A 12553-nucleotide genomic window follows, 5' to 3' on the forward strand; every position below is an offset into this window, starting at 1 on the left:
CATCCAAATCTGTCATCTTTTTAATAGATTTTTCTATGATTTTTTTTTTTTTTTTTTTTTTTTTTTGGTACCAGGGATTGAACCTATGGTCACTTAACCACTGAGCCACATCTGCAGCCCTCTTTATTTTTTATGTTTTTTTTTTTGTTGTTGTTGTTTTGTTTTTTATTCGCTAAGTTGCTGTGGATGGCTTTGAACTTGCAATCCTCCTACCTCAGCTGCCTGAGTCACTGGGTTACGGGCATGCGCCAACACACCCAGCTCCTAATAGACTTTCTGAATGAGTGCTTCCATTTCTTCTGACATCTGCACCCCCATGGCTAACACATTTTGTGGACGTGTGTGCAGATGCGTGCACATGCACCATACCGCCCTTTCACCTCTGGATCACTCTTTAGATGGTGCCTCTTTCATTAGTGACTATGGATCTAGGGAGGCAGGGCATTCCAGGTGCTGGAATAGCATGAACAGAGACTGAGAGATGAAGGGTATAGTGTTGTAACATTGGAATATGAAGAATAGCCTGGTCTGAGAAGTCACAGGTATGACACGAATGGATCATTCCAGGCTTTGAAAATGGCTCATGCGGGCATCTCGCTGTCAGAGCAGGAAGCATCAGTGGCATCCCCCTTCACCTCGAAAATAGCCAACATCGAGTGTGTGCCTCATCTCATCAGGTAAACCACTTCTTCCTGTTCCACCCCCATGCCCAAAGGTTCATTGTCTCTGTAGACAGATAGAATTCAGCTCTAACTCAGAGTCATAAACACCAGGACAGAGGCATGAGTGAAGTGCAGTTGGAGCACCAACCAAGGGGCAATTAGCATTGCTTGAGAATGTAGCAAATGCCACAAAGAGAAGTGACTTTTGCTGAGCTTTAAAGAATAGATGGATGTGTCATGTGGATAGTTGAAAGCTTGACTTGCTACTTAAAACCTGGTACTCCTTCCCTTCTCCTGTAATTCCCATGTTGGATACTTCCCAGAACATTATTCCCAAGAAAACAGAAAGGGACCATATCACTAGGTAGCTTCCCCAGACCCTATTGTATGTCTCCAAAGAAAAAATAGGTGAGTATCATAACTGCTTACCTAAAAGTGCTTACAGTTGACTCTGTAAAGCAGTAAAGGCAGTTTATTTTCCCACTATACCTCCCTTACTCCACTCCCATTTCTGATCTTCTCGCTACTTGTATTTTGAATGTAGTGCAGAATAAGACATTAGATTTCATATTTTGTTCATAAATATCATTCTGCTCTTGTCTTCTCTAGCATGAGGATGGATTTAGGCATCTTTATGGTCCATGGTCTAGGAGCCATCGCCAGTTTTTTAGTGTATATAAAAAAAAAAACAAAAAAAAAACTGTCAAGTTCTTCAGCATGTCCCTTGGTGCATCAAAATGAGCAGGTCACTGGAGGACAGGTGTCAGGCCTGAAGCTCCATGCCCCTGGATGCATGTCAGCAAGGCAGCCTGACATTTCTTCCTAAATTCCAGGCATCTGCACCTGCATCCTTCCTCACCCATTAATACCATCACCTCTGCCACCAAAACACCTCCTTTTCCCAGCTCCTCACTTCCTGTTCCTGGGGATGATTAGTTCTTACAGTCAGTCATTGAATCCATAATCTCAGAGTACTTTTAACTCCTTCCTCTTCCTCACCTATAGTCAAACAAGCATTAGGTTTTACTGACTGGCCTTTGTTTGCTCTATTACCTTAACCTTAGTTCATGTCATGGAGACTACACAATGATAGTATTGGTGCTATGATTTCCATCATTAATACAACTCATGGAGCTCTTTTTTAAATGTTGTGCTTAGAAATATAGTCAATAAAGTATGAGACAGAGCCTTGCCCTGAATCCCTGAATGACATAAAATATATATATATATATAAATTAATATCCAGACAATACAGCAAATGTTCCAGCAGTTGAACTCAAGCCATGAGGGAAGGTTTCAGCAACTTGAAGGATGAATACATTTTATGTAAACATAAAGGAGGTGAGAGGGAATTCCAGTTGGGGAAATGGGAAAGTCGCATTTGGAAACAGGGTTGTGATTGGGAAGTAGCCTAACTGGGCAGGAATTCTCAGATGGGAGTTGTGGAGGCTCAGCTGAAGAGGCAGGGGTGTTGGACTTGTGCTGGGAGTTTGACCTCCTGGATAGTTGTTCAAAGTGCCTACCTGATCTATCCAAAATGTGGAATTTTCGATTTCTTCCTCCCACAGGTGGCCTAATACATTTATGAATGCAATGCGCTGTGTTGGAATGGGAGTTCTGAAATAAACTTTCTGTAGTGGCAGACGTCTTAGTAAGACTTCAGGGTAGAAACTCTTTGCTTTTGCATTTCATAGATTCATAAAAATTAAATACGGCTCAGGTCTCTTGGGCTCATTTTACCCTTTGCTATCCTAGACGCTTGCTTATTCCTGAGAAAGCACTCCAGGAGGGCAATGAGGTGCGGTTTTAGATGCCCAGGTTTTCTGTGCCCAGGTCCACACCCAGATGCTTTCATATTGTGTCCTTTGAAGAATAATTCTCTGAGAGTTATAGCTCAAGTCATTTAGGGCAAGGACTATGTCTTATTCATTTCTTTATCAAGTATCATGCCTAGCACTAAGCTCAGTACTTCAGAACAGTCAATGGATATTTCTGGAATGTGTGAATAAATGTGTGAACTACCCAGAATTCATAATTATTAAGAATAGTTATAAATTTGGAGGCTCCCTTTAGCCTTTCCTTAGAATTGTTTTTGTACTTCCCTTTGAGTCTGGATGTCTTAATTTTTCTAGAATTATATTCAATTGTAGAAAAAAGATGAAATTGCAATATTTATGTCAGATTTGGGAAAACAATCTAGGCTTCACAGACTTGCCTCCTCTCAGCTGTCTTCTGCTCCATCCTCTGTTGAAAACAAATGGCAGCACCTCACAGGCTGTTGGAAAACATCTGCCCAAAGCAACCTGGCCCATCTCCCACCCCCACCCCAACTCTCTCAGCTTTCCTGAGGCAAAGTGGATAGTAGTTTAGCCTGTATTTTCCTTTTCATGTCCTCCTTTTGTTAACAGTCTTTGAGCAGAGCAGGTGTCCATGCCACTGGGGCTAGAAACAAAGTAGATGTGGGTCTCTCCCTTGTGGGTTTATTTTGGCCCTGACAAGAGGAGAGTGCAGGACCATCGTGTGCTATTACCTCACATTGTCTTCTGACCTGTCATAATTTACCATCCAACAAACTGTTAAAGGAATAACAAGTGGGATTCTTTTTTTAACAAGGGGAAATATCTACTTTCTAAGCTGCAGTTCTAGCTCTAGTCTTGGTCTCTTGATCTCCATGCCAGTCCAGATTATTACCCTGGGTTCTCCCTGGAACATTGAAGCCAGCAATTCCATCTCAAATACCAGAACCACATCCACCCTTCCTACAATGTAAGAGCACCTCTCCTTTAGCCTTATGTGTCTAAGGCTTCTAGAACATATATACACCCATTCTCAGGAAGCATGTGCTGTTGAAATAGGAGTCACAATTAAGGGAGTGCTTGACATGCTGCACCTAATTCTAATGTGGCACTGGGTGTTTTTTCTGTGGGTGCATTATAATTAGATGTAATAATGGATTCATTATGCCATATTCACACATGCACATAATGTAGTTTGATTAATCTTGCATTGTGTTTTTCATATACATGATAGCCTTCATACTCCATGGAAAGAACTGTGTCTGTTCATTTTACATACTCCATTCTTCTCAGTAAATTCTGGTACCTCATAAGACCTAAATAAAGTGAGTCAAGAATCAACTAGTGCAATGACTGGAGGAGAGAATGAATGAATGAATGACTAAGTATATGAGACAGTGAATCAATGAATAAGTGAATGTATATCAACAGGCTATTAGAAATCAGACTTTTTGGGCTGGGGAGATAGCTCAGTTGGTAGAGTGCTTGCCTCCTAGGCACAAGGCCCTGGGTTCAATCCCCAGCACTGCAAAAAAAAAAAAAAAAAACAAAAAGGAATCAGACTCTTTTTGAAATGTAAGAAAGTTTAGTAGATGTGTTTCATACATAACCAGTTGTTTTTATTTATTTATTCTAAACAGAGAAGGCCGAGCTGCTCTGGTTTCATCCTTTGGAGTATTTAAATACTTGACCATGTATGGCATAATCCAGTTTATTGGAACGTCACTGCTCTATTGGGTATGAATGAAAATCATTTCTTCCCAGTTCTAATTGCATTTACATTTCTTCATTTCTGGTTTTATTCTCTGGGGTATGGCCCCTAGATCGGATTTAATATTTTATAAATAAATGACATCTCTTGAAGTAGGTGCCTACAAACTTGAAAACCTGGTATAAGGGTGCATGGAATGTGGACTAAAAATAAGTAGCTGTGGATCATTTTTCTAGGGTGTTGTTTTTCTCTGGATAACCTGAGACCATTGACCTCTCCAAACCCCTGTTTCTTTCTTTGGAGCATGAAGAGAGCTTCAGAGCAGCCTAAATATAACTTGGCAGGAAATGGATCAGTCTCCAACTGTGGAATATTTTTGGCAAAAGATTGCAAAGAGATAAAAAGGAGAGAAGTTGTTGAATCTGATTTTGAAAGACTAGAATGCTAAAAATTTCCCCACGCTGGAGATTTACTCCTAAATCTACCCAGAACTTGCACAGTTAGACCTTAGCAATTCTTTAAAAATGAAAAAAAAAAAATTCTCAAAATTAAATGGTAATAACCATTAAGATCAATTAATTTTATGGAAGAACTATATATAGATTGAAAGTAATCTTCATTAACTTAATTATAATTCTACAGTAAAAGGATCTAACAGTCTCAAAGTATACTTCGGGAAAAGAGCTATTTTATTGTTTTCCTGGGTGATTTAAGAGGTGAATCAAGGACCACAAGCTCTGTGGCATCTCGTGGGCCGTGATTTGCATGGAACACATGTGGAAGGCCAAAGGGCAACCAGCGGGGCAGAACTAAGAACCAGACTGGAAGTCAGGAATCTTAGGTTCACATTTTGAATCCTAGGTTCAAAACACACATTAGGTCTTGCCTATGGCAAATAGCTGCCCCTGGGATGTTGGACTGGGTGGTTTTCAAAGGCCTCCAGAGTTCCAAGAAAACTGTTCTTAACAATGAAAACGAAAGCCGCTATTAAAACTTTGCCCCGCTTCATCTCTTTTTACCTCTTGGGGGAGTGGGGAGGGGAAAGAAGAGAAAGACTATGAGAAAAATGCTAAAGAAGCCAGAAAGAACTAGAGTTTGGGTGTGGGGTGACACACTGAGGAAGCCATCCACACCTTTCCAAGAGGTGAAAGCAGAACTCATCTCCATGGATGGAGTAGCAATCACAGCCAAACAGAAGTCGCTTATTCTGCTTATCTGGATCCAAGTAAGAGAGTCCTTTAAGGACCTTAACCCAGAAACCTTTGAGCCTTTGGTTCATTCTCTAAAAGGCCAGCCATATTTTTCATGTGCATAAATCTGGTCTGTAATGTGCTTAGGCCTTGACTTTAAAGTTTAATGTTCCCGAGGGGTGTTTCAGGCTTTAAAATCTTGTCCTGAGAATTCCACTGCCTGGGCTGAGAGGACAGATGCCAGAATTAATGTGACCAAATGAAGTGTGGTTCCACATAACGGACTCCCATTGCTAATGTGGAATTCAGTTAAAGGCTGGGGAAGTAATGATCTGGTCTCATTCCATCCTGTGAGTTCTAATGATTTTAGGTAAGTTGTTTGATTCCTGAAGAAAGGAGAAAAATAACGATCGCCTCTTAACTTTAGAAGGAGTTTTGAGAATGATACAAATACTCTGTAATGACAGAAGCCACACTTATATTTACTTTTCCTTCTTTTTCAGCAGCTACAACTCTTTGGGAATTACCAGTATCTCATGCAGGACATAGCCATTACTTTGATGGTCTGTTTAACAAGTAAGCTTTTTAGCAGAGTCAACTGCATTACTCGTATTTATTTCTGAAATTTTGGAACTACTTACACAAATAAGAACTTCTGAGAAAGTGGCACCCCAATTACTAAAACCTCATTGCCTATGAATATTTTTTTTTCTTTTTTTTTTTTTTTTGTGGTTCTGGGGATTGAACCCAGGGCCTTGTGCTTGCGAGGCAAGCACTCTACCAACTGAGCTATATCCCCAGCCTGCCTATGAATCTTTTGAAAGTGTGATTTTGAGGCTTAAAGTCCCCAGGCTTGGTAATAAAATACCTGATAGCAAACAGGTCTTAGTTTCAAAAGTTCATCAGTGCATTCTGAGCTCTTTGTAGGTTTTTGTCTTATACATAGAGAAATGAATAAGAAATCTAGAAAGGGAATTTTTAAAACCCGAAGGTCACTTTCTATTATTCAGCTATGCTTCATGTTGACATGAAACTAGGGTTTTCTAGGTCCTTGACATGTGAGAACAAATGCTAACATTTTATTCCAGTGGAATTCTCTCAAAAGTAAGGTGTGGCTTACAGCAGCTATTGCTCATTTCCTTCCTTTGAGCTGACACTGATAAAGTATTTCTGATCAAGGAACTCAGGGCCTGATACTAACTCTTAATAAGGGAGGAAGGTAACTGCCTCAACAGAAGGCAAAGAAAAATAATGGCCCTGTCATCCCCTTTTCTTTGTTCAACAATGGAGTGTTATGAAAAATAACTGATAAAACATCAGATAATGCAGGATATTAATAACTTAGAGAATTTCACGTAGCATCTCAAAACATGAAACTGATATTGAAGTCATTTATTATATCAACCAAATGACAAAATTCACCAGTTTTAGAGATGTAAGTGATAAGAGTTTTGATGATTAGGATTGAAGTGTCTATTCATAGCCCATTAAATAGTTTTCTACATGTTATTAATATTCATATGACTGGATAATTTTGAATCAACGCTATTGCTTCTATGCTGTTGGATATTTTAAGCAATCTGCATGGTTTATTTATGAATGAAACTAAAAAGGAACAGTGGGAGGTTCTAAGAACTGAGCTAGCAGGCAGTGGTTTGGGGGTGAAGGCCATGAACATCTACCATTCTCTAACTCTGTGACCTTCAGCAAGTTACTTAAGAAATAAATGATTTCCTCGGGTGAAATGTCCTCATGGGCCCTGAGGATCAGATAAAATGAGGCCTATGGAGTCTACATCATGGTGCAGGGTGCACTAAACACTCTGACAAGCTCAATTATCTCACACTGCACCTCTCCTATTTTGTCTTTTGAGAAGATTGACTGACTTGGTGATCACTTGAAAAGAATCAGAACTGAATTCAGGTAGCCTGGTTTCACTAGAAACTTCAAAATACGGGCAGTAGTTCTAGTTTCGCCTCAGAATTGCTATACATCCTTGAGGAAGTTACTTTGAGACTTACCTACTTAATTCCATGTTGTTTGTGGAGGTGGGGCTTCTTACTCTTTCCAGTGACAATAGCCTATTGACCATCATGCCAGCTTGTCACCCTGTGAAACTCAGCCTCTCATTCCAGTGTGGGCTCAGTGGGGGCGATGGATGACTCCCAGAAGGACCATGATTATCTCTAAAAGAAGAACACATCAAAAGGGGGAGAGATGGGAAGCATGATGTTCTATCAGAGTGACAGTTCTTATCCGGTTATTCAACAAACCTGTAACTGGTCCAGGAGATGGGATGCCCTCTAGAAGAGGGTGAAGATGAGAGTGGAGGCAAAAACACATATTTTCATTTACTTGCTCTTCACTCTCTGCCTTCCAAGATTTTCCCTGCAAGCTCGGTTCTCCTATAGTCAGGTCATTTCCTGGTCAATTCCAAGTATTAAAACGACCTCATCTTTAGATATGAAAAGTCCAGGTATTATAAATTAATATTTCACATTTTTATCCAATTTAAAGCTTTTCTCCCTCTCCATCAAGTCTGACCCGTGGGTTGGAGCTAGCAGTGGAAAGAGGAGAAAAATAACAATTGCTCTTAACAACTTCAGAGTTTTGAGAATGATATAAACACTCTGTAATGACAGAATTCACACATTTATTTTTCCTTCTTTATTTGCCTTGTTTTGCCCACTATCCTCCTTTATTCAGGGAATAAGACCAACAAGAGCAGAGCTATTCTTATTTAAGTGGAGGCATTGTAGTTCTGTCCTGTCAAATGCCTCTGACATAGCAGGCATGTAAACTCAGGCAATTTATGTGAAGCTCATTGTGAACTTCAGAACTTCCCTGCGAATTGGTCTGGAGTGGACGGCTCCCTGACGTGGGATGTACTCTCTTTCTTGACCCCTCAGGAATCTTTTCTGCAGCTGTGTTCTAGTGGTACATACTACAAAGACTTTTGCAGTCTGCACCATTGGGCAGATCCCCTTGGAGTTGCTCTAGTCAGGCTAAACTCATGACATCTACTTGACCTACCAAATGGTAGGTGTATAGTTTGGTCTCACTCACTGTTTGCCCTCTCCCTTCTCTGTTTCCACAGAGAAGGAGCAAGCACAGTCAAGTGTCCTAGAGTGGGTTTTATGACATCTCATTAGACTGTGGAGACACTGAGGAGAAAATGACAGTCCATGCTACTCCTAACAATTCCCCTTGAAGAATCTCTTGATAATCTCTATGGTTTTCCCTTGCTGAATCCGTACATAGAGCCAGGGGAAGTGAATGCTTATAGTTGAAGGTCCAAAATGGGCCTGCCTTACAAGGTGCTATGGCAACATCAGGATCTTCTCTCTTTACGCTCAACTGGCACTTCCCATCTATTGCCCTCAAACAGGAGGCTCACCAAAACTCTCAACACCTCCTCGTACACAAGCATTCTTGTCTTATTCCATGTTAGTCACAAAGATGTCTGGGACCTAAAAAGCATGATTTCTCAAGTTTAGAGGCTTAGTGGGGGACTCACATGCATAAATGAATGAGATGCAAGTCAAAAGTAGTGAGTGGCAGAAAATAGCAGATCTGTGGGAGTTCAGAGAAAGTAGTGATTGTTTTTGACTATCTGGGTTTCAGGAGGAGACAGCAACAGAGAAAGGAGAGAGATGCTAGGGATGGCCTCACAGAAGAGGTAGCACTCACAATAACACAGTAGGGATGAATAGATTTCAACAACATTTTGCTAAAAGAATAGCATTTCAAATAGAAGGAAACAGCATGAGCAAGAGATGATAAATACGGGGTAAGTGTTTTTCAATTTGACCATACAGTGGGGTACGTGAAAAGCAGCAGCAGGAGATAAAATTTGAAAAGGTGAGGTGGACATACAGAACACAGAGAATCTTGACTGCCAAGCTGAGAACTGTGGACATTCATCTGCAACCCTTAGGAGTCACTGACAATTGGATGAGATTAGTGTATGAAATGACTCTTGTCAAGGCTCCTTACATTTCAGAGGAAGCAACTTAAGGCTTGATACCAAGAGGAAACAATGTCATCATGTGCTTAATTAGTTTATTTACTTACCTACATATATTCTGTCTTATTCCCACCAGATTTTAAGGCAAAATTCAAAGGCAGACAATAAGATAAAGAACAATATATAAAAAAGAAAATCAAGGAGAAAAATAAGATGAAGTCAGGAGGGAAGTCACTTAGGGAAAAGCATGTCTCGAAGGCCAGTGGACTCCAATGTGTATAACAGCTCCTTTGAAGAAAATTTGAGCTAGCCACTTCTCTCTCCTCTTCAGCAAGATTCATTTGCACTAGATCAAGAAGATAGAGAAGGAAGGTGATTGGAATATAACTTTCAAAAAAAAAAAAAATCTGAGAACAGAAACTCTGAAGCTCATGAGCCTGAGGAAGGCTAGAACACTGAAATGTCAAAAATGGGCTCACTTCCTTTATCTCCAAACAGCCATCTTCTCCCTGTTAATTTTTCCATTCTTAGTGCTTTAACTTAGTGCTTCTATTCATTGCCCTTGCAAATGATTCCAAAAGGTGGCAGTAGGGCAGAGTCTACCCTACTTTCTACTTGTCTTCCCAAAGGTAATGAGCTCAGTCTCTCGTTGTCACACCTGCAAATCTTCCAGACAGGAAATGGATTGACCCTCTTGGGTAAAATGTCCACCAGTAGGCCAATCATTTATCTGAATGAAGGTGGGGCCATATAACTCAGCTACGTGTAGACCGAGTACTCCAGGATATAGGAGGAGGCAGATCCCTGAGAAGTAGGTGTGGAGGGAATTTCTCCATTACATAAATACATTACTTCCATAAACCCCATCAGTGCTTTGCTGACCACCTTTTCTGGGTTGTGATTCCCTTGGAGAAGCTGATGGGAGATACACTCTTTGCACCTTATTCTGAGATGCACTCAGAATTTTGCATGTAGTTCAAATGGGTTTATGAGTCTCTGAAAATCTAACTTAATCTAACTTACAAGTTTTGAAATGTTTGTAAAGCAGATCAACTGCATGACATTCAAATGTTGCTGAACAATTAAATATCATATTTTGATACTAGAATATGAAGTGACAGAATCTTCCCTTGGAGCAGGCCCTATGCTAGATTTAGTAAGGTATGAAAGTAGAACAAGGCAGGGTTTCTTCCCTTAGGGAGCTCACAGTCTGCTGAGTGCAGAGGTAAACAACTAAATTTAATGCAAGCCACCCTCTATCATAGCAGAAATATGAGTAATATGCTGTGGGAACTCTGGGGGGTGATTAATTCCAAGGAAAATGTCTAATTTTCTACATTTGCATTCCCCTGCACACAGTCTGATAGTATATGTCATCATTATTTTAAGGAAATCTGGACAATTCAGCAAAGTTCCTCTGCCTATTTATTAACAGTACTACTATCCAAGTTGGTATTTCAGGGCTTCTCATTGTGTTCTTTTTAATTTATGAAATCCACCATACTGCAATATGCGGTAGAGCAAGGAACATGGGGCTTTATGGTCAGACAGACCTGAGTTCACATCTTCACTCTGTCACTCACTAACCATCTTTAAACAAGGGTTTCTACTTCTTTTTACATTTTTTTAATTTGTTCTAATTAGTTATACATGACAGGAGAATGCATTTTGACACATTGTACACAAATGGAGCACAACTTCTCATTCCTCTGGCTGAACATGGTGCAGAGTCACATTGGTAGTGTAGTCATACATGTATCTAGGGTAGTAATGTCTGTCTCATTCCTCCATCCTTCCCACCTCTACACTCCCTCCCTTCCCCTCTCTCCCCTCTGTACAATCAGAAGTTTCTTCATTCTTCCTTACCCAACCCCCATTATGTATCAGATCTGCTTCTCAGAAAAACATTCAGCCTTTGATTTTATGGATTTGGCTTATTTCATTTAGCATGATATTCTCCAGCTCCATACATTTACCTGCAAATGCCATAATTTCATTCATCTTTAAGGCTGAGTAATATTCCATTGTGTATATATACCACAGTTTCTTGATCCATTCATCTGTTGAAGGGCATCTAGGTTGGTTCCATAGTTTAGCTATTTTGAATTGAACTGCTAAAAACATTGATGTGGTACATCACTGTAGAATGCTGATTTTAAGGTCTTTGGGTATAAACCAAGAAGTGGAATAGCTGGGTCAAATGGTGGTTCCATTCCAAGTTAAGGAATCTCCATACTACTTTCCATAGTGGTTGCACCAATCTGCAGTCCCACCAGCAATGTATGAGTATACCTTTTTCCCACATCCTCGCCAACACTTATGGTTGCTTGTATTCTTGATAATTGACCTTCTGACTGGAGTGAGATGAAATCTTAGGGTAGTTTTGCATTTCTCTAATTGCTGGAGATGATGAATATTTTTTCAAATGCTTGTTAATCAAGTGTATTTTTCTGTGAAGTAGTTGCTTATTTCCTTAGCCCATTTATTGGTTGGGTTTATTTATTTATTTATTTTTTGGTGTTAAGTTTTTTAAGCTCTTTATATATCCTGGAGATTAGTGCTCTATCTGAGGCGTGTGTGGGAAAGATTTTTCTCCCATTCTGCAGGCTTTCTTTTCATGTTATTGTTTCCTTTGCTGAGAAGAACTTTTTATTTTGAGTCCATCCCATTTATTGATCCTTGTATTTACTTCTTGTGCTTTAGGAGTCTTGTTAAGGAAGTCAAGTCCTAAGCTGACATGATGAAGATTTGGACCTACATTTCTTCTATTAGATGCCGGGTCTCTGTTCTAGTGCCTGTCTTTGATCTACTTTGAGTTGATTTTTGTGTGGGGTGAAAGACAGAGGTTTAATTTCATTTTGTTACATGTGGATTTTAAGTTTTCCCAGCACCATTTGTTGAATAGGTTATCTTTTCTCCAATGCATTTTGGCACCTTTGTCTAGTTTGAGATAACTGTATTTATGTGGGTTTTTCCTCTGTGTCTTGTATTCTATACCATTGGTCTGCATGTCTATTTTGGTGCTAATACCATGCTGTTTTTGTTACTGTTGCTCTGAAGTATAGTTTAAAGTCAGGTATTGTGGTGCCTCCTGCTTCACTCTTCTTGCTAAGGATTGGTTTGGTTATTTTGGGTCTCTTATTTGAAGCTTCATTTTCATCATCTGTGAAATTTATCTATTTTACATTGATTTTTAAGGAAATAAAGATGATATTTATAAAACACTT

At 39.8% G+C, this 12553-nt stretch overlaps 1 protein-coding gene across 2 annotated transcripts in view; it reads left to right on the top strand.

Moving 5' to 3' along the window:
• ATP13A5 (ATPase 13A5) overlaps positions 1–12553 on the top strand; it is a 109761-nt gene that overhangs the window by 77805 nt on the left and 19403 nt on the right. For both annotated transcript variants that reach the window (XM_079155745.1, XM_079155746.1), the window contains exons 23-25: positions 568–677; positions 4099–4195; positions 5863–5935. In XM_079155745.1, coding sequence (XP_079011871.1) covers positions 568–677; positions 4099–4195; positions 5863–5935 — 280 coding nt within the window. The remainder of the gene's footprint in view (positions 1–567; positions 678–4098; positions 4196–5862; positions 5936–12553) is intronic.

Source organism: Sciurus vulgaris (assembly GCF_902686455.1).
Source record: "Sciurus vulgaris genome assembly, chromosome: 10".
In the NCBI taxonomy this organism is placed as follows: domain Eukaryota; kingdom Metazoa; phylum Chordata; class Mammalia; order Rodentia; family Sciuridae; genus Sciurus; species Sciurus vulgaris.